Source organism: Agelaius tricolor, unplaced genomic scaffold (genome assembly GCF_023055355.1).
Source record: "Agelaius tricolor isolate 1412-34295 unplaced genomic scaffold, bAgeTri1.0.p SCAF_8, whole genome shotgun sequence".
NCBI lineage: Eukaryota > Metazoa > Chordata > Aves > Passeriformes > Icteridae > Agelaius > Agelaius tricolor.
This window is the reverse complement of record NW_027269268.1, coordinates 16,879,423-16,901,550: the sequence shown is the minus strand read 5'-3', so window position 1 is coordinate 16,901,550 and position 22,128 is coordinate 16,879,423. Positions and strand designations below refer to the sequence as shown.

The 22,128-nt window shown below is 41.0% G+C and overlaps 2 protein-coding genes across 4 annotated transcripts in view; both read left to right on the top strand.

Moving 5' to 3' along the window:
• The window catches only part of SEC24B (SEC24 homolog B, COPII coat complex component), a 46,280-nt gene extending 43,850 nt beyond the window's left edge, over window positions 1–2,430 (top strand). For all 3 annotated transcript variants that reach the window (XM_071431773.1, XM_071431772.1, XM_071431774.1), the window contains one exon: window positions 539–2,430. In XM_071431773.1, the coding sequence (XP_071287874.1) occupies window positions 539–653 (115 nt within the window). In that variant the 3' untranslated portion in view covers window positions 654–2,430. The remainder of the gene's footprint in view (window positions 1–538) is intronic.
• A 10,410-nt stretch (window positions 2,431–12,840) lies between these two features.
• The window catches only part of MCUB (mitochondrial calcium uniporter dominant negative subunit beta), a 45,013-nt gene continuing 35,725 nt past the window's right edge, over window positions 12,841–22,128 (top strand). Inside the window, exon 1 of the mRNA XM_071431761.1 lies at window positions 12,841–13,215. Within this exon, the coding sequence (XP_071287862.1) occupies window positions 13,117–13,215 (99 nt within the window). The 5' untranslated portion in view covers window positions 12,841–13,116. The remainder of the gene's footprint in view (window positions 13,216–22,128) is intronic.

Here is a 22,128-nt window from a genome sequence, read left to right as displayed (position 1 = left end):
TCTGATAGGCCATAATAAGTAGGAGAGCTTTGCTGCATGCTGCACAGCAGTGAAAGACAGGGCTGTGTCCCAGCAAATTTTTATGGGGCAACAATTTTGGATACCAGGTCTTTGACATGTTACCTTTTCTATTCTGTTGATAAGGAAGAAAGTCTGGGGAGGGGATTGAGATTACATGTAAACAGAGATGTAGTTTTTGCATTTTTTTAATTGCCACCAGCATATTTGTTAGCTTCAAAAACAAAAGAATTTTTAAATTTCCTTTTTTGTGTTTCTACAAGATATTCTAAGTGCTGTATTTCACCTGATTTTCTACCATTTCATATACTTCAAAAGATTCTGTTGTTTGATAGTGTATTGCAAACTTCAAGTGGTTTTTCTAGATTTTGGATTATTTGCAATTATAATGTCTTTGGACTGAATTTATATTCCAAATGACAGACAGTCAGCAATTTATTAGAACTTATCCCTCTGAATTTGCAGTGGATTCTTTTGCTCAAAGTTTGATTTTGCTCAGTACCTTCCCTTCTTCTTTCAGAGATGAGAACCCTGCCAAAACAGATTTTTTTCAGCATTTAATTGAGGATCGGACAGAAGCAGCTTTCTCGTATTATGAATTCCTACTTAATATTCAACAGCAGATTTGTAAGTGACCAAGGAAGAGGTAGAGGAAAAAGTCTGACTTCAGACAGAAGCATGGGCCAAGAGAACCATATGGGAAGTTACAGAGGTGGATGCTTGTTCTTCACAATATACAGTGACCAGCACTGTTTTGGAAGCTCTACAGCTAAAGGAGTATACATTTCCAAAAGAATTTTGCAGATTTCCTTCAGTCTAAAAGTGCTACGAGTGATGAAGCTGTTTCACTAGTAAACTTTAAAATTGGTTTGTACACGTTTCCAGTTGTGCAGCAGTATGGTGCTCTGTTTATTGCAAGCTGGTGAATTTATGTAGCTATGTGGGATGATATTTCTTAACAAAATGTACAATTAGGTAAAGCCTTTTTTCTTACATTTGTTATAGTAGCCTTTCCAGATCCAAATCCTTAACAGAGATGTCAAAGGGCAGTGATGTATGTTGGTTGTTTATATGAATTTCTTTTTAAAAGGAATGGTTCATACTTGCTAAAGACTTCAGCAAATTCCCTGTGAAAGTTGTAGAGTTTCAGTAAAGTAAATCAATTGTAGAAATAAAATATATAATGTACATAGGTATTACATTTGTAAAGAAAATGTAAAAAATGTAACTAAAAAAAGACCTAGCTCATTGTGCAGAATTGTTGAGTGCTCGATGATGATGAATTGTTCTGTCCCAGGCTAGACAATGAAGTTGACTATTCAAACATGATAAAAGTATCAATGTAGAAGGAATATAGCTGCTGCTTCTGTTAATTTTAGGTGAATTTATTTATGATTGGCTTACTAATTAAAATATTTTGCTTTATCATGTGGTTTTATATTTATGCAACTATAATCATTTTCCCGCTAAACTCTTACCAAACTGAATATTGAAGAAAACATGTTTACCACCTTACTTCACAGACCTGTGGAAGGGAGGAGAAAACACCACATAACCTGAAATGAGTTTTGATACAGAGTTCCTAAACCCCTTCTAATGTATTATCCTAAAGAAGGCATATCTGTTAACCTTGTTTTGCATTCTATAACTGCTGTAGTCTTGGTCCAGGTTTCTGTAACTTGTGTTGTCTGCCATTTAGAGTAAGTGTGGGTAATCACTCACACTTGTAGATTTGAGTTCTGCTGTGATCTAAGGAAGAACAAGAAGGGATGTAAAAATTAATTACATTACATCAGTGAAAGTAAAGGCTTTAAAATTACAAAATTCAAAATGTAATCACACTTGCATATTTCAGAAACTTTTTTCTTGTTAATGTTTTGGTAACTCAAGGGTTTGGGCTTTTTAATAGATTAATGACAGATTTTTTCAGTTTGCTGAATTTGGGATGGTTTTCTTCGGCCTTTTTTTTAGAGACACATTAGAATTAATTCATAAAGCACAATCAATCATACTTAGTTTTCTGAACTTTATCTGTTTGGTTTAATGAAATGTGACTACAATGGAATAATTAGGTACAAAAAAGTAAATTATGATTAGTATGATTACATTTTAATTTAATGTAGCCTTGAAAATGCTAACATTGTATTTTAACTGCTATAGCCCCTGAATCAAATATTCAAGGAGAAGATGTACTAGCTATGGTTTGCAAATGCTTTAAAAGCTACAACAGTTAAATTGCGCCAGTAGTGTTACTCTGCATGTTAGCACAAACTCATTGTTTGGAGAAGATACCTTATATTTGTGTGTTGTCCTTAACTAAATGTGTTTAAGTTACCCAAAGAATTACATAAGAGAAACTTTCCATTTAGTAAATTAATTTATCATGTAATAAACATCTGAGGCAATGCTGAATGTTGTCCCGAAATCAGACCTTCAGGATTTCAGTGCTTGTTTGTAAAGTAATGTGCATTGGGTGAAAGCTAAGTGCTGCTGAAGAGTGGGGCATCTTAAAAATCATTTGTACTTGTGAAGATGAGAAGAGCATGTTAACATTTCAAATGCTCCATGAAGATGCTTCTGATTTGTGAGTTTGGTGTTGATATCTGGGAACACGTTATGCCATGATTAATTGCAACATATTCTGTAAAATCATTTCTTAAAGCTTTATTCTTCTAGTATAGTTTTTGTATATAAAAATTATGAAAAATACATCTTTAGAGCTATTTGTTCAGTAAAATTATTACACAGCACAGAGAATATAGTTATTTTTTTTATTAATTATAGAGCATATCTCCATTCTGACTGATTTTTGGTTTAAATTTTTAACAAGATAGTCTCATGGAAATACCTTGAATTTGAAATATCTCAGGATTCAGGGTACTGGTTTCAGTCTTTTGATCAATCGAGTATCTGTAGGCATGGCAAGAGTATCTCTCTGAGAAGGACCGGGGTGTCCTGGTACACAGCAAGCCTTCCATGAGCCTGGTGGTGTCCTTGTGGCCAAGAAGGCCAATGGCATCCTGGGGTGCATTGGGAAGAGCATTGCCAGCAGGTTGAGGGATGTGATCCTGCCCCTCTGCCCAGCCCTGGTGAGGCACATCTGGAGTGCTGTGTCCAGTTCTGGGCTCCTCAGCACAAGAGGGACATGGAGCTCCTGGGGCAGGTCCAGCAGAGGCCACAAAGGCGATGAGGGGGCTGGAGCATCTCTCAAAAGGAAAGGCTGAGGGAGCTGGGTCTGTTCAGCCTTGAGAAGAGACAACAGAGAGGGGACTTCAGTGTTTATAAGCATCTGAAGGGAAGGTGTGAAGGGGATGGAGCCAGGCTCTGCTCAGTGATGCACAGCAGTAGGACAAGAGACAACAGGCAGAAACTGATGCACGGAAAGTTCCACCTGAGCATGAGGAAGAACTTCTTTACTGTGCAGGTGGCTGAGCACTGGAACAGATTGCCCAGAGTGGCTGGTGAGTCTCCTTTACTGGAAATAATTCAAAAGCCATCTGGATCTGGATGCAATCCTGTGCCATGTGTCTTGGGATGAGCCTGCCTGAGCAGGGGTGTCAGACCAGATAAGCCTTGGTCCCTTCCAACTCAGACAATTTCTCTTACAGTGGCTTGGATCTCGCCACTGTAGCAGAAGATACAGATTGAAGATTAATCCCACCAGGGGAAGTACTTTGAAGCTCAACAAGGCTTATTGCCTACTTAAGGAAGGTTTGGGAGAAGAGATAAAAGACATACTTTTGTATCTGCTTTAATAAAATGCTGAACTGCCCAAAGTAGCTCTCTAGCCGTTCTAGGAATGGAACTTTTCCCTAAGTGTCTTCCACACTGCATAATATAAAGCATCTGTTTCATTAGAAATTTAAGATTTCCCAGGGAAGATGTTTCCCAGCCCCAGCTAAGTAAGTCACTTTGGGTGGTCAGTTCAAATGTTCAATATTTTAAATACTGACAGTGGGGATCCCTTTCATGTTTACAATGCAACATCTTATATGTCTTTTACCTAGGAAGCAGTATGGGAGTTCTTGTGGGAGAAATTAGAGCCCATGAAGCTCTTACAATGGTAGGACATGTGATGCCGCTCCCTAAGAAGTGTTATTGAACTCAATTCTTTATTTTGTTCTTAAGCTTATTAGAAATCTATTTATTAATCTTGGCGTAGCTCTTCTCGTGGCAGTGAAGAAAAGATGACCGGGGCAGGTAATTTTGTTTTGCCTTGGCTTTCTGTAAATTGTGTCAGATACTGAAAAGATAGTTTTGTCATGGCTGGTGTTCGTAAAAAGCCAAAATCAGTTGTTTGTAATCCTGAGAGCCAAGAGCTCTTCAATAATACTAGATGTGGAGTCAAGTTTTTTCACACCAGGTAGATTTTAAGAATTTTATTATGAAATTTCAAGGTATGGGACACAAGTGGATAAATGAGGAACTAATTAAAACCTCAGTCACTGCTTTCTGCAGTTGGAAGTTTTGGACTGTATTTGTCTCTGCAGGCAGGATGTAACCCTGCAGAAATTCAGTAGCCAGTGTGGGGAATGGGGAGGTCTGAGGCTTAGCTGGCAATGAACTGATGCAATACTCCAAATATGTATCTGTTACTATGTAAAAATTGCTTAAATTATGTTTTGTTTAAAAGCAGTTTTTTATATTTTAATACATGTTAAATTTTTATATAGTATTTTCTGGTAGTTTATTCAGTTCTAAAAAAGTGTGAGAGGGTTTTACATCCCTGTTGTATCTCAGCTTTCCATAAAGGAGGTAGAATATAATTAGAATCGCAAATACTTCTGATTTTTAGCATACCAGGATCTTTGGTAGACTTGTGTTGGGAATTTTAAAGGAAATGGGCAAACTGTAATGATTTATTGATGCAATTTCTTTATCTCTCAGCCTCTAGAATTAAAAAAAAAAGAAAACAATTTCTAGCAGTCTTCCATGTCTTTACTTAAACTGATGTTATGTCATATTCAAATTCAGGAATCTGGAAAAGTATGGTTACAGCTTTTGCAAAAAACTGGGATTGAAGTCTCTTTTGAGAATATTTTATTTTTCCTCATGAGATACTGATGATTCCTGTCCATGGAAAAATCCAAAGGCATTTCTGCTTTTTGGAGTGTATCAAGAGAATTCTCACATGATTACCATCATGTAAAAGATTATTGCAACAACAATGACAATTCAAATAACTACATAATAGGTCTTTCTTCATTTTATGCTTCAATCCACTTGCAGGGCCTTTGATATCTTTTCCTTTACAGTTTTGATAACTAGGAAAAAGTAGATATTACACAGAATTTCTTCTTACTTTCCTTTGGCAGACCTTAGCAAAAGGAGCTGCCTAATTAGCTGTACCAGTCATGCACAGGATTTCAGTCTGTGCACACTTCTGCAGAAGATAAATAGGGGAAGTGGCAGAACTCCTGCAAGTATTTCACAACCTATTAAATATTTTTTTTAAACGAGAAAGGATTAAAATTTCATTTTCTTGCACCTGTTTACCTTTGTGATTTTCTGGTTTTTATTTACTTAAAGCTACATTTGAGGCTTTTATTTTATTTTTTTCAGATGTTAAGAGAACCCTGCCCTAGAGGCATCATCAAATACAGATCTCCAATTACACCCTTAATCATGCTACCATTAAAAGAATAGTGTCAATTTTACAAAGGTCAAGAGTGTTGGAAGGAAATACTGTTTGATTAGCAAGAAGTGTAATACTTCTTTTATCAATGTGAGTAGAAAGTTTCCACTTGCAAAGGGGAAACTTTGGCCTTGTGGAATTCTCGAGTAAAGTGTTTATTGGCATAAAAATCCTCAAGTATGAGAAATAGTTGGTGATAATTAGCCATCTTGGTAATCTGCTAACCATAGGAAATGTTATTCTCATATTGCTTGAAAATATATTTTAAAAATTAACAAATTATTTCATGTTAGATCATCATTTGGGTGGAGAAAGTAATGTTTAGGAAAATACTTTCTTCTTTTAATAACTTCTGTAGATACAATGCTTTCAAAAAGTTCTGCAGGCTTCAAGTCTCAGCTTCAATGAATACAAAATTCTACTAAAAACTACCTGATGACCTAATGGTGAAGGGAAAGGAAAAAAAAGGAATAAAACATGTAGAAGTCGTCTGTAGCTAAGGAATTCTTTCAGCTCTTTTCAGCAGCAGAATATGATGCCTTCATTATCTGAAGTACAGCTTAAGAGAGGCCAGAAGTAAAACTGGAATCACTGGTATATGTGCTGGATGTCCTCATCCAGCTTACTGAGCACATGCAGAAAGATTGGTGCTTCCCTATCCTGGTGATGTTTAGGCATTTCTTGCAATCTGGCTGTATTTCACAGTGCCTTATATGTTCATTCAAAATAAAAACCCATTTGAGTTTGCAAGTATTCCCTTTTCCCTCATCCAAGCCATTATTTCAAATTACTAAACCACGTACATGAAAGTGTAATTTATTCTTGGAGAGCAAGCATGAAATCTTTCAGCCTTCCAAACGTGTTTTGGAACTTTTGAAGTTCCTGGAGGAAGAGTGGAAACTGCCTGTGCAAGGTGGACTCTGGCATCTCCAGCAGTGCGGCGGGATCGGTTCTGCAGGAGGGACACAGCCCTGGGAAAAGCAGCCTGACGGGTCTGGCAGCTGCTCCAGCCGTGTCAGGCTGCAGCTGGATCACCAAGCAGCACTGCCCATCCGCCTGCCCCAGCATCCTGTCTCCTGTAGGAGTGACTGGTATCCGATGGTCGGGGTGAAACATGAGAAATCCCTCGTGTGTGAGTTCTCCTACCCTGAGATGCATCTCCACCTGATCAGCTGCATATGTAAAACCCTGTCAGCAGTTTTGCTTATCAGAGTAACCGAGTATTGTTGACCTTAGACTGAGTAATTTCTTCTAATGGGTGGTTCTGCAATATAATTACTTGTGGAGAAAATTATAATTTTTCCTTTTTTCTGAAAGATTCCAAATGTTCTGTAGCTTCCTGAACTGGGGACAACAGGAGGTAGCAAGCTACTCTATAGTTTTCTTTCTTTAGTACCCTCTTAGGTCTTCTACTTAATTTGCCTTCTGTGGCTTTCAGTTTCTCAGTGTGTTTAAATTTCTGATGGCATGTTCATTTGTCCTTCCACACCACCTCTTAGGATTATACTTGACATAAGTGCCTGGTTACTATGCAAGCTATCACAAATGGTGTTGCATGAACTGATTTACATGAAGGTGGGTATCACCAGCCTTTTCCCTTTTCTACTCTTTTTCATCCTGAATTTTTGTACCACAAACTTGGTTAACCAGTAATACTCTTGTCTTTAAAAAAGCAAGTGTGCTTGTGTTATAAGAAATAAGTTAAGTTCTGTGTTAGCTTCATGGAGAAATTTAAAACAAAAAACCCCAACCTAACAACAACAAAAACACCCCCAAACCAAACCAAAAAATAACCCAACCAAAAAAAAAAAAAAAAAAGACCAAGAAACCAACCAAAAATCACCCCCCAAAATAGAAACCTGTGAACTCTCAGCCCTCCTCAGTGGCAGTTTACTAAAACTGGAGAAAGACTTTTTCAGCTCCTTCAAAATTTAGCACTTTCCTTAAAAGAAACCCTGTAAGTTACTGAAATCTTGTAGGTATGTGTAGAAACTGCATGTTGTAGAAAAGGAAAAGGTCCAGGTGTGACTGCAAGACCTCTTGAAGCAGGAGTTAGAACTTCTAGGAGTGTCCTTCAGCTTCAGCTTGTGAATTTTACGTGAATCAAATGTAAAATATCTTAGGAGTCAGCCTTCTCTCAAACACATTGCTATGCTTCTGGCAGCCTTTCTTCCTCAGCCTAAAACAGTTAACAGGGTAGACAACATTATACCACATTGAAGGGAGGGAGGACTGTTAACCAAACAAGAATATTACTACAAAAACCCTTGAAACAATTGCACAAATATGCTCTGCAGAACAGGCAGATGGAGTTCAATGTCCTGGGAAGGGATGGGGCTTGGAGTGGATACTCAGATCCCTGAGTATTTGCATAAAACAGGATGTCAGAATTTTCAGACTGAAAATGCTTGTGACTTATGGAGTTTGAGCTCAGCTCTGGTGGTCATTTGTAATGATTAGTGTGAAAAGACTTAATGCAAACTAACAAAAAGAAAATGCTGCTGTGGCTGTGCATTACTTTCTCTGGTATAATGAATGTTTACTTTGAGGAGTCGTTACTGCTATTTGCAGGTTTGGACTGTGAAGTGTTTCTTTCAGTTCCCCTCTTTCCCCATGCTTCCATGTTCCGTGTATTTGAGTGGTGTGTGTCGACCTGTGCATAGCTATTACCACTCCCAGTTCCTAGCATGGAATGCTTAGGCAGAGGTTTCACTGAGGAGCCCTAACCACAAGGATTGTGCTCTATTCTGAACAGTTGTTGTTTCCTATCCAGCACTGATGACATTAAATTTGCGTGTTCTCACGTTTTAAGCCATCAGTCTTCAGGTGTAGTGTAGGTCATTAAGGCTGCCTGAGTGGGGAAAACCACTTTCTGTGATCTCTCTGATACTGCAGGTGCCAAGCTAAAGACTTGAGCTCTGTCTCTGTGGCACTGGTGCAGAAGGAGCCGGGCCTGGAAACAGCCAAAGCTCTGCTTTGCAGTTTAGCCAGGGAAAAGGAAACAGCTGAACTTTTCCATCGTGCTGCTGCTGTCTGATGACAGATGCCTTGAGCACAAGCTGGGCCTGGAATGGCTCCAGAGCTGAAACTCAAAATGGGAGATCTCCACCCATATCTTTCTGGCATGTTTGTTGTGTGTTTCTTCCTGGAGCTGTGGCTCCTGAGGCAGATTAGGCTGATTTCCCTCTGCAGTGGCAGCCAAAGGGGATGTTCTGCCCTATCTCCCCACTATCCCACCAGCTCCCTCCATCCACAGCCATGCAACCACTTCAAAGATACATTTACAAGCCAGAGGAAGCATATCAGAAAGTCTAAATAAAAGGGGACACACAGTAAAAATACTCAGAAGAGGGAGGAAAAAGCTATGATTGCAAATGATGCCATCTCCCTTTAATTGTGACTTGGGTCTCTGCTGTACTGACTTAATACTCCAGTACTATTTAGACAGCCTGGCAACTCTGTAATAAAAGTGTATTTTATGAGCCTTCACTTCTAAGCACTTCTGCCTTGAGTAAGAATTTCTCTCTGTAACTGGAGCCCAGGTATTTCCCTATGTGATATATTTCCCTATGTGATAACTGCCTTCCAGCAGTTTATTTAGGAAATCTTACTGGCATGATCCCCTGCTCTATAAAAAATACAGACCTTTTGTTTGTGTTCTATGCTGGGCGGTGATAGGTCTCATCTCACTCTTTCTTTAATAGAGCAGGAGGACTAGTATATTAATACTGGCCACGGTAATGTTTTGCAATGAACTCTTCTTTTATACCTTGAAGAGAGATTCTTTGCTCTGTGCCATGGGAGAGAACATAATTTTCCCCTGGTGAAAAAGTCTTGTCTTCACACTGAATGGCACATTGGTGGTACCATGTCCAGAAGTGCTCCCCTCTTCATGAAAATACAGGAGTTTGGGTTTCAGTCTTGAGACTTTTGGGGAAATTCAGGCTGTTTACTAATGACTTGTAAAGACCTTACATGGAGTTCTGCAAGCAAGGCTTGAGATCTTACCTCATATTTGCTGCTGAAGAGGAAAGATTTTGCAGCAACTTTATGCAGGATAAATCTGAGTATAGACATGTTGTTTGGATGGTATCTCAGGATTTTATTCTATGTCACTACATGTTCTGTTTTGAACTGTATTGTGCCAGAGTTGAAAAGAAAAACCTGTAGCTGTTGGTTTTCAAGTAAGAGGCATTGGAAAATTTTGTTTGTGAGCTGAATCCTGCTCACTGAAGGAGAATAGAATAGAATAGAATAGAATAGAATAGAACAGAACAGAACAGAACAGAACAGAACAGAATAGAATAGAATAGAATAGAATAGAATAGAATAGAATAGAACAGAACAGAACAGCCTTAGAGGGAGAGCTTCAAACTTTCTGCTGTGGGTTTGGTATTGTTGGGGGACTTTTAAGTCTTGTCATCAGATTTTTTTCTGCTATCTCTCCCTTACCCACCAGCTCTGGAAAAGTACCCATGAACAAAAAACGGAAGCATTTAAAGAACTGTGATGAACAAAACAAGTCAGAGGATAAGGAAAAGGGCTCTGGCTTCCCTGTAATCATGGCTGAAGTTACATCTGATCATATTTGTTTCAGTGAGTGGTGGGAACATCATCCTGATCCAATTTGTCATTGGACTTCTGTAGCTGGCTAATGAAGGAGATCACCCTGTAATTAGTCTGTGTGCCTTTTCTTTCTGTATATATTTGAAATATAATGCACATCACCTTCAGTCACGTTCCTCCCTGTGGTGAGGGTGGAGATCTCTGCTCTTGCAGGCATGTGTTTCTGACAATCCAGTTGGTGAGGCATGTTAGGACTCTCTTCTTGGCTTGCTATTTGGCACAGGAAAAACTTTTTTTTTAATTCAGAAGGTTATTTGTGTCCTTCTGTCGTATCTTAAAGTTTATTTTGAAATTTATGAAACAAGACAGACCCCTCTCCACTTGGAAGCACCAGCATCCCTCTTATTCCCCCTTAGCTTCAGGCTTCCCTAGAACTCCCTCTGGCTTTTAGTTAATAGCTTTGTCTTTAAAAAATATCCCTGAGAATATAACTTGAAACATAAGTCTTAAGTCTGTAATAATCTGCTTGCTTTCCTGGTAATTTTCTTATTGGATCTGAGATCAGTTATGTGTTCTGCATGGTATGAAGAGAACCCTGATGCTGTGCATGCCTAAGTCACTTCCCTTGAAGTGCTGCTTCTTATTGGCAGAGCACATAGATACCAGAAGAGAAGAGGTGAATCTGCACCTCACAGAACAAGAAAACTCCTTTAAAGATAGTTGCAGGTTAATATAATTTAACTTCTTGTTACCAACCACTGTAAGCATCGGGGGGAGAGGGAAACAGGCAAAAATTTGGGAACTAGCAAGTCATTCTAAAAGTTATCCCACTTAAACACGCTCCAGGTTGAGGCCCTGTTTTAGCAGTTACACTCAAGAAACATTGCCTTTCACTCCATTGTATAGGGATTTTAATGGTGTCTGTGCCCACAGTGATGTTTCACAGCAATTTTTATTTGTATGGTATTCACTGGCTATGAACAGATAAATACAATGATAATTTTATGTAAAGTTTTCTTTGTCAAGTGTTGGTTGTATATGACATTAATTTAGACCTGAACTACAAGAAAATGCATTTTGAGATATAGTTTTAAAAAACCCAAGTAAGTTACAGTGAACAGGGAGTATTTACAGTGGAAACTGTAAGACACAAAACATGTTGCTTAGCCAGAAAAGCAGGAGTTGCCTCATGAGACACTTGCACAGGTGTGAAAGGTAAATTTAGGATAGGCTTTTCAAAGCATCAAAGTCTTATTTAAAACTAATATTCTCTTAATTCTCCTGCCTGTATATAAAAACATAAGCCTTGGTTCCCAGTCCGCTCCGTAAGTTAACATCCACAAGTTGCTGTGAGCATCAGTGCTTCTTTGTTCCTTATCAACATTTTAAACAAAAGTACAAAAAATAAATACAGCATTGAACAATAACCAAAATTAAATTGTTTTCTAGTGCTGACATTGTTTTTCCTCTCCAAAGAAGATAACTTTGATAAACCCATCATTATGTGGTAGAAGTATTAAAAAATAAAAAAAAAAGAAAGCCAGTTGCCATGGCCTAATTACCTTTGCTTGATAAAACCATAAATATTACATCTTGAATTAATATAGCTAACCATTTAATCCTTATTTCACCTTTGGGAACTTTATGGATCCTAATATAAATTATGTAATAAGGTACATAAGGTTGAGAAATTAACTCTTAGTTTTGTTAAGGGAAATTGCTAAAAAAAAAAAAAAAAAAAAAAACCAGAGAATTTTTGCTACAGTAAATACCAATAGTGATTGTATCACAAATTGATGGCTTTGGGAGTCACTGCCTGCTAAGAGCACAGCTGCTCTTCTAATGTTTCCTGGGATCACATTCATTTTAATAGATCACAGTGGCCCTGAAATGTGAGTGAATGTCTACGTGACCTCAGGTCAGAGCTGTTGGAAGTTTCTGTTCCAGAGCTCAGAAGATGAACGCAAGTGGGGACTTATTTAGTCCCCTTGAGCCATCAAGGGTGCAGTTGCAGAGTTTTTCCACGACGGTGACACTTTCAGCTCTACCGCAGCCCATTTTCTAAGATCCTTTCCTCATCCTCAGGGAAGGTTTTGTTTTGTGCAGCATTGCTTTGGAGGAACACCATCAAGGGTGGAGAAAGCAGAGGAATACAACAAAGTTTCCCGGTACATTTCCCTGATGCAGTGCCGAGGGTCCAATGTGCTTCAGCAGTTTGTACTGAACACGAAAACCTGTGCTTGCGGGCATGGAGGTGATAGCCAACAAATGACTGAATAGGAAAACACTGAGCCTTGCTAATTGCTCTACTGCTGTAAACAAAACTCTGACAGAACCTAACTACGAGAGCGTGCTCCGTTGCTTTGCTGTTCGTTTCTGTGGCACCTGAATGTGTTCATTTCACTGAGACCCAGGAGCAACGATAGTCCCGTTCCTCGAAAAAAAAAAAAAAAAGGCAATACTCGGCGACAGAAGAGCCATATGTTCTGGTAAGACAGGCATTAATGCCCATTCCAGTATTTTTTAATAGAAAACCTGTTTCAGTTATAAGAAGAACGACGCGGAGGAGGGGTGCCAGCACCTGTGAGCAAAGGGCGGTGCGCTGCGCACGGCGGGCCGAGAGCAGCTCCCGGCGGGGCAGCCGCGCATCGCCGCCGCCGGGGACCGCCCGAGCCGCGGGACGGCGGGAGCGGCACAGCCCGGCCCGGCCCCTCCGGCGGCGGGCGGGAAGGGGCCGAGGGAAGGCGCACACACCGCCCCGGCCGCCAGCGGAGCCGCCCTCCCTCCCTGCGCTCGGGTTCGCCCACGCCCAGCGCGGCAGCGGCGCTGCCCGGCCCGAGGCTCAGGCCGCAGGGGCCGGAGCCCGCCGGGGCAGGAGCAGGCGAGGGTGCGGGACCATGCTGGCGGGGCTGGGCAGGGCGCTGCGCAGCGGCAGGCGGCAGCTCCCGGGGCTGCTGGGCAGGCGGGATGGCTGCCCGCCGCCCTCGGCGCCTCAGGTAAGACGGGGAGCGGGCGAGGATCCCCGCGGAACAGAGGCGGGAAGAGGCGGAATTGCCCCTCACGGCTGCTGGCGCCTCGCCCGCCTCTGCCCCGGGGTGCGGCGGGGGCGCAGGGGGACGGAACTTGGGGACTTGGGGCAGGTGTCTCCCCGGCCGGGCTGGGGCCCCCCTGGCTGCGCGGCTCCGGCGCTCCCCTCGCTCGCCCCGGGCCGTGCCCGGCGGGGCGCGGTGACTCACGGGCGGCAGGAGCCGGGGGCTCTGCCCCGGGTGACTCACGGGCTGCTCTGTAAACAGCGAGGAGTAAAACGCCAGTGCAAAAAAAGTTTCGCTTGCGGGCTGTCGCGGTGCAGCTGCCCTGTAGGTGAAGTGCTGAAGTCCTCCTGCCTTGAGCTTCTCCGGGCTTTCAGAAGTCCCAGAGTTCTGTGATTAGGAACAATAAAGGCAAACAGACGCACGATGGATTTAAAGATCTGCTGGCGCGTGGTGTGATATTAAGAGTCCTGAGCGACTCCTAATTGCTGGGAGAGGAGGCAGTTCAAGCCTTTTTTAAAAGTTCTTAACAATAGATATGCCGTGTGTATGCCTGAAATACTGCTGTGATGGAACAGGACAGAACCCGTCCCTGTGTCCGGGGCCCTCCCATAGCAAGGAAGTGGCTGGGGTGTGGGTGTGTGTGACAGAAGGAAGTCCAGGGCGAGCTGGCGCTTCTTACTGAGCAGCTTCCACAACCCGTGTCTCAAAGCCTGTGGCAGTGAGTGGAGTGGAGTTGTACGAAATGAACTTTCTACTTTTCCCCAATATTTTTTTTTCTCAAACTATTCGAAAAGCCTATTAAAAAATTCCATTGCATTAATTTGCCCCACATCACTTAATGCGAATAGCCCTTCTTTGCTTTCTCATGGCTGTATACGAGGACATCTAAGTAGGGAATTTAAGATAAATATTGACTTAGCCTCCTTAATCTTCTGAGGTCTTAGCAGGGGGTGCTGAAAACACCTTTTACCTGGCTGAGAGCGTTTACACTGTCATTCAGCTCACACTGACACTACCTATTCAGTTTGCCACCTCTGACTTCTCCAGGGTACTGCTTTGCAGACAAGCTTCGTGCTTTTCTCAGGCTCTAAATCGAGACTGAAAGCTGATAAAGCTTTAAGAAGAGACACCAAAAAGAAGAGGAGAAGGAGGAGGTGGAGGAGGAAAAGCTCTTACTTTGGCACCACTGTCATAATAAGAAAGAGCAAAAAATGGTCGTGTCTGTTACTTTGTAGGATGGGACGACAGTGACATGCATTGGGAATTAAATTCTTGCATCAAATAGGTGAAGCAGAGATGTTGTAATGTTAAGAAAAAATCTAATTGGGAGAAGTATTTAATACAAGATTTGGTTTATTTAATAATTGGAAATGTTTGGAACAAATTAATATACAATACTTTTTATGGTCTCTGCAGCTTGCTTCATGCTGTGTTTGGTGATGGGAATCAGTCTGCTCATGTGCCTTTTGGGGCCTTGACTGGAGTTTCCACTCCTAAAGCTGGAGGTGGTATTTCAGTAACTACCCCAGGTTGTAGGATGTGCACTTGGTCATCACATACTGCAAGTACTCAGGTGTTGATGGGCAGGTGTGTGAATGCACAGTGTGTTTGTGTGCTGTGTTTTTGGCTAATAAATACACAGCTGTGGAGATAAGCCATTATTGCTAATTCAATGTAATTTTTTCAGGTTTACAAGATTACAGCAGGGATTGCTGTCCTAAGGAGCTGTATCCTTAATCATTAGCTTCTCAGCTCCACTTTTAAATGAGAACTACAGCTCTTCCTAAAGCTCTCATTAGCTGCTTTGCCTTTCGGAGGGATGCTTATACAAATTCTGCATGTTGTAAAATTGAAGTTTTTGTTAGGTGGGTCTTTCTGTATTTAAAGTGGTTAGTTGTTAGACAGGCTCTAGCTGCCCGAGATGTCCTGGAATTGGTGCTTTGACAAGAATGTGTGAGAAATCTGGACAGCAGGCTATGTGCAAAAGAGAAAAAGGCTTACCAGCATAGGCAGTTTTTCAAAATAATTGAAGCATATTATACTGTATTCTTTGGCCAGGCATTCTTATTACACATAATTTTGTTCCCCAAAGGCTGCAGTTCATTTTGCTAGAGTCCCAGATTTGTAATTCTGCAGTTATTTTGCATGTGGTAAAACCTAAAGGTTGCCAGCTCTTTTGCTTCCTCTTGACTTGCATGTTTTAACTCCTGCAGCTCATGCTGAAAGAAATGCCCTGCTTGCACTGCTCTCTGTGAGGAACATCTCCCCTCACCATATCTCAGTGGAGAATGCATTTGTTAACACAGAATCGAGGTTTTTAATTGCTGGGGGTTTTGTTGGTGGTTTTTTTTTTTTTTTTTTTTTTTAATTCATAAACCTTCTAAGCCAGGAAACATTGAAGGGACTGGACTTAATTTTTTTTTTTTTGTTTCAGATGGTCCTAGTTAGTTTCTCTATAGTGCTGAATCCTTCTGGTCTAAAATTGTGTTTCTTTTTATGGCCATTCACATAAGTGAAATATCTAGTTTAGTCTGTGCTATGGAGATCTTTACCAGCATGCCTGCATAGCTCAGGATGGGTGGCAACCATGGAAAATGAAGAAGTCTGGGTTACAGGGTTTTTCTTAGCTTAAAACCAGGTTTCTTTGCAGTCACATAGCCCTGTGTCGTGCTCAAACTGCTTCTGTCCTGTGTGAAGGTGCTGGAATTGTGATATTTCCTCTGCAAAAGGCAGGGCTTGCTTTGAGCAGGTATTAGTGAGGGAAGTAAAATGGCAAAACATGAATTGTTTTAAAAATGTACCTTTATTTAGCATCATTAATTCAGAATGCATTCCATTTCTATGTGCAAAATTCTCTTAAAACTGTGCCTCTGGAATATATTGGCAAGGGGAAAGATCGTGTGTAAGCTGGCAAGAGCAAATTGCAAAGGTTTCTGTGAAAAACATTATGGATTTATTTTCTTCCTTGATTGGGATATTGCATATGCTTGTTGCTGAGGGGAATTTTCTTCCTAGCTGCAAACTGCAGCCAGTAGGAGAGTCATTGGGTTTATCTGCAAAAAGCAGAGTAGTGAGGGTTTTGTTTTGGGGTGCTTTTTTTGGTCAGTTCCCAACGTCATCCATATCTGTCAAAAAATATTTTTTTCAGTGCTTTCAGCTGGTAAGTTTTTGACTACCCAGTTCCTCAGACTAGCTTGAACTTTTTTCCTCTCCTTCCTGTTAGTTTTATAGTAATTCTTACTCTCAAATCACCATAATTCTCCTAGCATTACACCTGTCCAGTTTGTCCGTCAGTTTTATACAGTCTTATAAGCAAGGATCTGAATGGGTCCTTAATAGCCACAGGATATTTCCATGGAGGTTTTTAATTTTGCCTCCTTCTCTTTTGCATATGACCTACTGCTGGGATTTCTAAGATATTCTGACAAACAGCAACCCCAGGACATCCCAGGCAAGTACAGAGGAGCAGATTGTCATTGAATGTCTTGTGCAGCCAAATATTTCACAGAAATGTGGTTTGAGTCCCTACTTTTTATTTTCAGCAATTGATATCTAATTGGAGCCAAGAACTGGGAGTAATTTATGGCCACTGGGCGTGTTTTCCCTTGTCTTTCCTCTGCTTTGAAAGCCTGGTGCAACAAAAGTTAGCTTGTTGATCCAAATCTTCTTTCCTAAACAGAAACCTCCTGCTCATACTGGCATATATCAACAAAAACAAAAACTGCTGAATTGTTTCTTTATGGGAGCACTGTTCACTCTTTCAAATACTAATTTCTGAATGTCTTAGAAAAACCTATTTAGAAGATCTCTGGTGCTTCTGTTGCAAAAAATTTTCCCGTCTCAGCAAGTTCATTTATTTGACTTTACTGCTATGTCTGTGCCAGAATAACAGGGTGGCATTGGGAATGGCTGCTAGGCATTTGCTGTTGTCTCTTCTTGTCTGGCAGCTGGGAGATGGCTCTATTTTCCCTGATAAATACACTTTTGGGGAGAGATGTGATACATAGCACAGAAATTAATCTCTCTTTGTACTTCTGCAGATACTCACATGAACTGTTTTGCTGTGCCTTCTCTCCCCAGTACAGGTGCTGTAGTTACATACAGGCTGTGAGATACTCTTGTATGTGCACATACAGTTACCTGCAAGACACTCATTGCCTTAGAGGTTTGGGAAATTTCTAAAAACCAGCCTCACTCAGGGTTTGAAACACACATCAGCAGTGAGACTTCAAATTCTTGGTGTTGTTTTCCAGTGGGGCAATTGACATAAAAGCAGCTAATTGAAATGTGTAGATCAAATCAGCTTTTCTTGCACAGTGTTGCTTTTTTTGCCTAATCTGAGTGTCAGCAGATGTGTGTCTTTGGTGTTTGTGTGAATATGGCAGTTCCTAAGGAAAGGAAATGAAAACCAGCTCTGGGAAGGCTGGAAAGAATGTTGTAATTTTCTTTAGCATCACAAGGCTAAGGAAGTTAGAGCTTTTGTGTGCTAAGTCAAGGCTGTGTGGTACTGCAGGAAATGTAAAGAAAACTGAAATGCTGGTCTAACATTATTGTCCATAGCAAAATCTGTGTAATTTTTAAACAGATTTCTTGAAGAGCTTTCTCATACATGATATAGGAGTGTAGAGTACAGACTGTGCTTCCCAAAGTTTGAGAAGTGCATTACTTCAAATATATTCAATAGGTTTGTTGTAAATGAAAATGAAAATTTATATGACTTCCTGTTGATAGTGACTTTCAAAAAGTATTTAATTTAGAATGGGGATAGAAATAGTCATGTGACCCACCTGTATTGTGTGCTCCATGATTAGTAAAATAGATGACAGAAAATGATGCTGTGATTTCATTTGCAGTGGATGCTGTGATCATACAAACAATGCTGTAATTGTAATTTTTTTGTTGCTCATGAGATGAAGCTAAGTCTGGCGCTGTTCCTTTGAGTGCTCTTAGCAAGTGTGCTAAAAGACTTCACCCACAATCTTTATACCTGCAAAAAAAATAATACTAAACCTCTAGAGGATGTCTGAGAAAATTGCTTTGCAAGTGTCTGAGATGCTCTGAAGATTTACCACAAATCACTAAAGTGCTGAGCACTTAAGGCTGTTGACAAACCTTGTTTGTCAACAAAGTTGAATATGAGAATACGAGGCACTTTCGATTTTTTTTTTTTTTTTTTTTTTACATTTTGGTGTTTGAAAGCTTATAGGGCAAAAATGTAGACCTTGTCCTAGAGTTTATAATATCTTAATTTCTGAAGGGATAGGAGAAGAGGGAAAGTGAAATAGAGATGTTTGTTTGTGTTTTGGTTTTTGCTTTTTTTGTACTGAGGCTTTCTCCTCTGGAAGTCCTCCTTACACTGTGAGACTTTTGGCATCAGAGAGGAAGCAAACAGCACACCTGTTCTCAATATCTAGTTAAACAGCAAAATATTCAGTTCCCCCTTGCCACTGAGGCAGAATGATTGAAGAAAAATGAGTGGAGTAGCTGTGCTTGAGTTGGGCTTGCTCTCTTTAGGATCATCTTCATCCTGAAGATGTTCTTAGAAAACAGCATCAAAGGTGAATTTCTCATTGGGTGGCTCATGGTGGGGAAGTCCCTACATCTGAGAAGGCACTAAACTCTTCTGAGATGTTTCATGGTCACTCCTGTGCCTTTCTATAATATGATGTTAACTAAGTGTCAAGGGCATGTATCAGCAGCTCTTGCTCTGGGTTGGTTTCTTATCTCTTTTGCTCTTTTCGAGAAAGATGAAAGGGAGAGGCAGGTTCTCTGTGTTTCTGTCTCATTCTCTGTCTTGTTCTCAGGATACTGAATAATAACCTGGTCATTAGGTTTGCATAGGAAAGAGGTGGCTTTTTATAAGGTCATTTCTGCCATTCATATGATGACTCCCTTTGTTGTTTCTGTATCTCAGAGCAGATCTAAGCAGCCCAGCAAAGAATTGAAGTTAACTGTTTGTTCTGTGAACTTGCATAGGGAGCTTGGGAGAAGGACAATTTTCAGGCCTGCAGGTTATTTGTTGTACATGTTCCATTCTCAGCTCATGCCTGAGTCCTGGCTCCCTAGAAATTCCTGCCATCCAGATGTTGGGAAAGCATGGATCTGTACTCTGAAGATCAGGTCCATTGCTAGGGAAATAAATCCCTCATGTCAGAATGACTCTGTAGCACAGCAGCTGAAGAAGAGAAGTTAAAATGAACATTGTTTGGCTGCCTGCCTACTAAGGATGAACTAATTCTCCTTTGTTCAAGTGAGGCTGGGTGTAGGCAGGCCACTGTCAGCTGTCAGCAGTCAGGGCATGGATAAACAAAAGGCTTTGTGCCTGTGTGATGAGGACTGGCAAGCACAACCTCCCCTTAGTGATCAGGAAATACTCAGTACTTCTTCAAATGGAAATGGAAGAAAGATGTTTACTCTATAAATGTGACATTTATACCTTTAGCAAAGTTGAATTTATCATCATGAGCACAGGCAGTGCATCTTCAAAGGGACAGAAAAATTGAGTATGTTATACACAGGCAAGATATCATTTACTTTTTTCCTTCAGATTTAGAACAACTTGAAAACAGTTTTGAAGCAGTTGTTTTCACATTTACTATCTCGTCATTTTTGATCAAAATTACTTCAGTCCTCACATTCCTGTCAGATGGAGAGAAATAAACTGTCCCTAGTCTTCTTTTAAGAAGTATTTTGTTTATCTGCAAAGTAGACAGCAGTTTCAGCTTCCCAGCATCTTCCATTGTTACCTAAAACTAAAGAGACTACAAATTGATTTAGAGATCACAGAAGCATCCTTAAGTGTATTGTATGTTTGCCAGAGTGGAAGAAAAATTACATTGCTTTTCTTCCTGGCAAATCAAACTCCATATATCACGAGGATATCACTTTGGCCAGAGTGCTGTGGTGAGGAAAAGATCACAGAATGTTAAAGGTTGGAAGGTACCACAGGGGGTCATCTGGTCCAGCCTCCTTGCTCAACAAGGGACATTCTTGAGCACATGGCTCAGAATTGCATCCAGATGGTTCTTGAATGTCTCCAGTGAGGGAGAGTCCACAGCCTCTGTGGGCAACCTGTTCCAGTCTTCTGCTCCAAGATGAGTGTTATTTGTGCAGTGTGGTCGCTGGTTGTGCTTGAAGTGCTTGTGCCGTACTGTTCACAGAACAACATTCCTATGGGTTTGTTCGAGGTTTCTCTTTTCTAGGGCCTGACCTGACCCTCTCTGCACCTTCTCATGAAAACTGTTTGTTATTTATACTCTGTACTTGCTGTTTGAACCAGCTGCTCTCTGCCTGTGACTGCACAGCTGTGAGCATTTTCCACTGTGCTATCTGTGGTAGGAATGCTTTTGTAAAACACCTTTATGTGTTTGCTCTAAATAGAAGCATAAAGGTGCCAGGCCCCTGAGCACAGAAGCATTTTCACTCTTCTAGGAGCCTTTGTGGCCTGAGGTGCTCCCCAGCCAGCCCCTGTAGGCTGGAGTCCCTCAGGGAGGACATGGCCAGCACAGGGTTCCTGATCCAGGGGCAGACCTAGCACAGGGGTGGGTTTGTAGCTGTGGCCCCTGATGCACTGACAGGGATGGAGGGAGGGTGGCAGTAGCAGTGGGATAATCTCCAGGCTGAGCTAGGCAGAGGCTGGGAACTGAGGTGGTGATTCATCTGGGAGTGGGGCACAGGTTTTGGCGAGCCTGAGGTATGTGATTTTAACAGGTTAATTGCAGTAAAGATGGGCTGGACTGTCTAAAAGTGTTTTGAGAAGGTGGCAAGCCCAGTGCATAACCACAAAGTAGTTCAGCTTTGTTTCCTACAGATACTGTCTCTGCCCTTCCCTAGACAAGGAAATAAGCTTAAAGAATTCTTTACAATACAAAAATATAAACCAAATAGAAGCTATATATCTGTAATAAAGAAATGCTATGTGAGAAGTTGAAGTTAGTGGTCTTGCTGACCTGAATGCTGGACCTAAGGCTGGTGATACTGAGCCAGCTAAATGTTGGAAGTCAAGGATCTTGATCAGTGGCTCAGGTAAATACTTGACACTTTTAACATAGATAAAACAGTTGGAACTTAAAGGCAGCTGCTTTTCACAGTTGTATTGTAAGAGCTGTGTATGTGATCTGCATAGCTGATGTGCTTTAGGTAGAAGAGATATTTATGAAATGGCAAAGGGAGGAGCTTATCTTTGCTTCTCAGTGGATACATTTCAATTTATTGGCCCCTCTCCTCCTCTCAATCCAGCTTTTCAGAATTTGAAAATTCCAGATAAAACTACCAGGAAGCTGCCAGTTTCTTAAAAGACAGACTCAGTTTTTAAAGTTCACGCTGAGATCAGGACTTCCCGCAGCTCTGTAAATACTTTTCCAGAGCAATACACATGCTAGTATTTTTAACTAAAGGCAGGAAGTCTCTTAAATTTGGGAAGGGAGGGAATGCAGACACAGCAAATAGTGATCTTGAACAATCACTTTTTTCTGCAGCCAGAGGGTGAGTAGGTCTTTCCTGCCTTCCCATTTTCATTTGTCTGCTGGATGGCCACAGCTGTGTTGAAACAGGAAAACTGAATCAAGTCCTTGGAGCTCTTTGGTGAGGAGCTTTTGTGCTCAGTAACCAAATACAGTGTAGGGTTGAATCATTTTAGATGGGACTGTTAGATGGGACTTTGCTTTTAGTTCACGCATTCTCTTTTAATCTTAGGTGCTGCTGGCAATATCCTGGGTTCCTACAAGTGCTTTCCCAAAAACTGCTTCCAGATGGGTCCTGAACTATTCAGGCATCAGGTTACATGTGTTTGTAGCACACCTTTTGGCAGTTTGCCAAAGGTTGGTTTTGAAAAGTGTTTTAAAGCCATAATCTGTTTACTGTAATACTGCAAGGCTT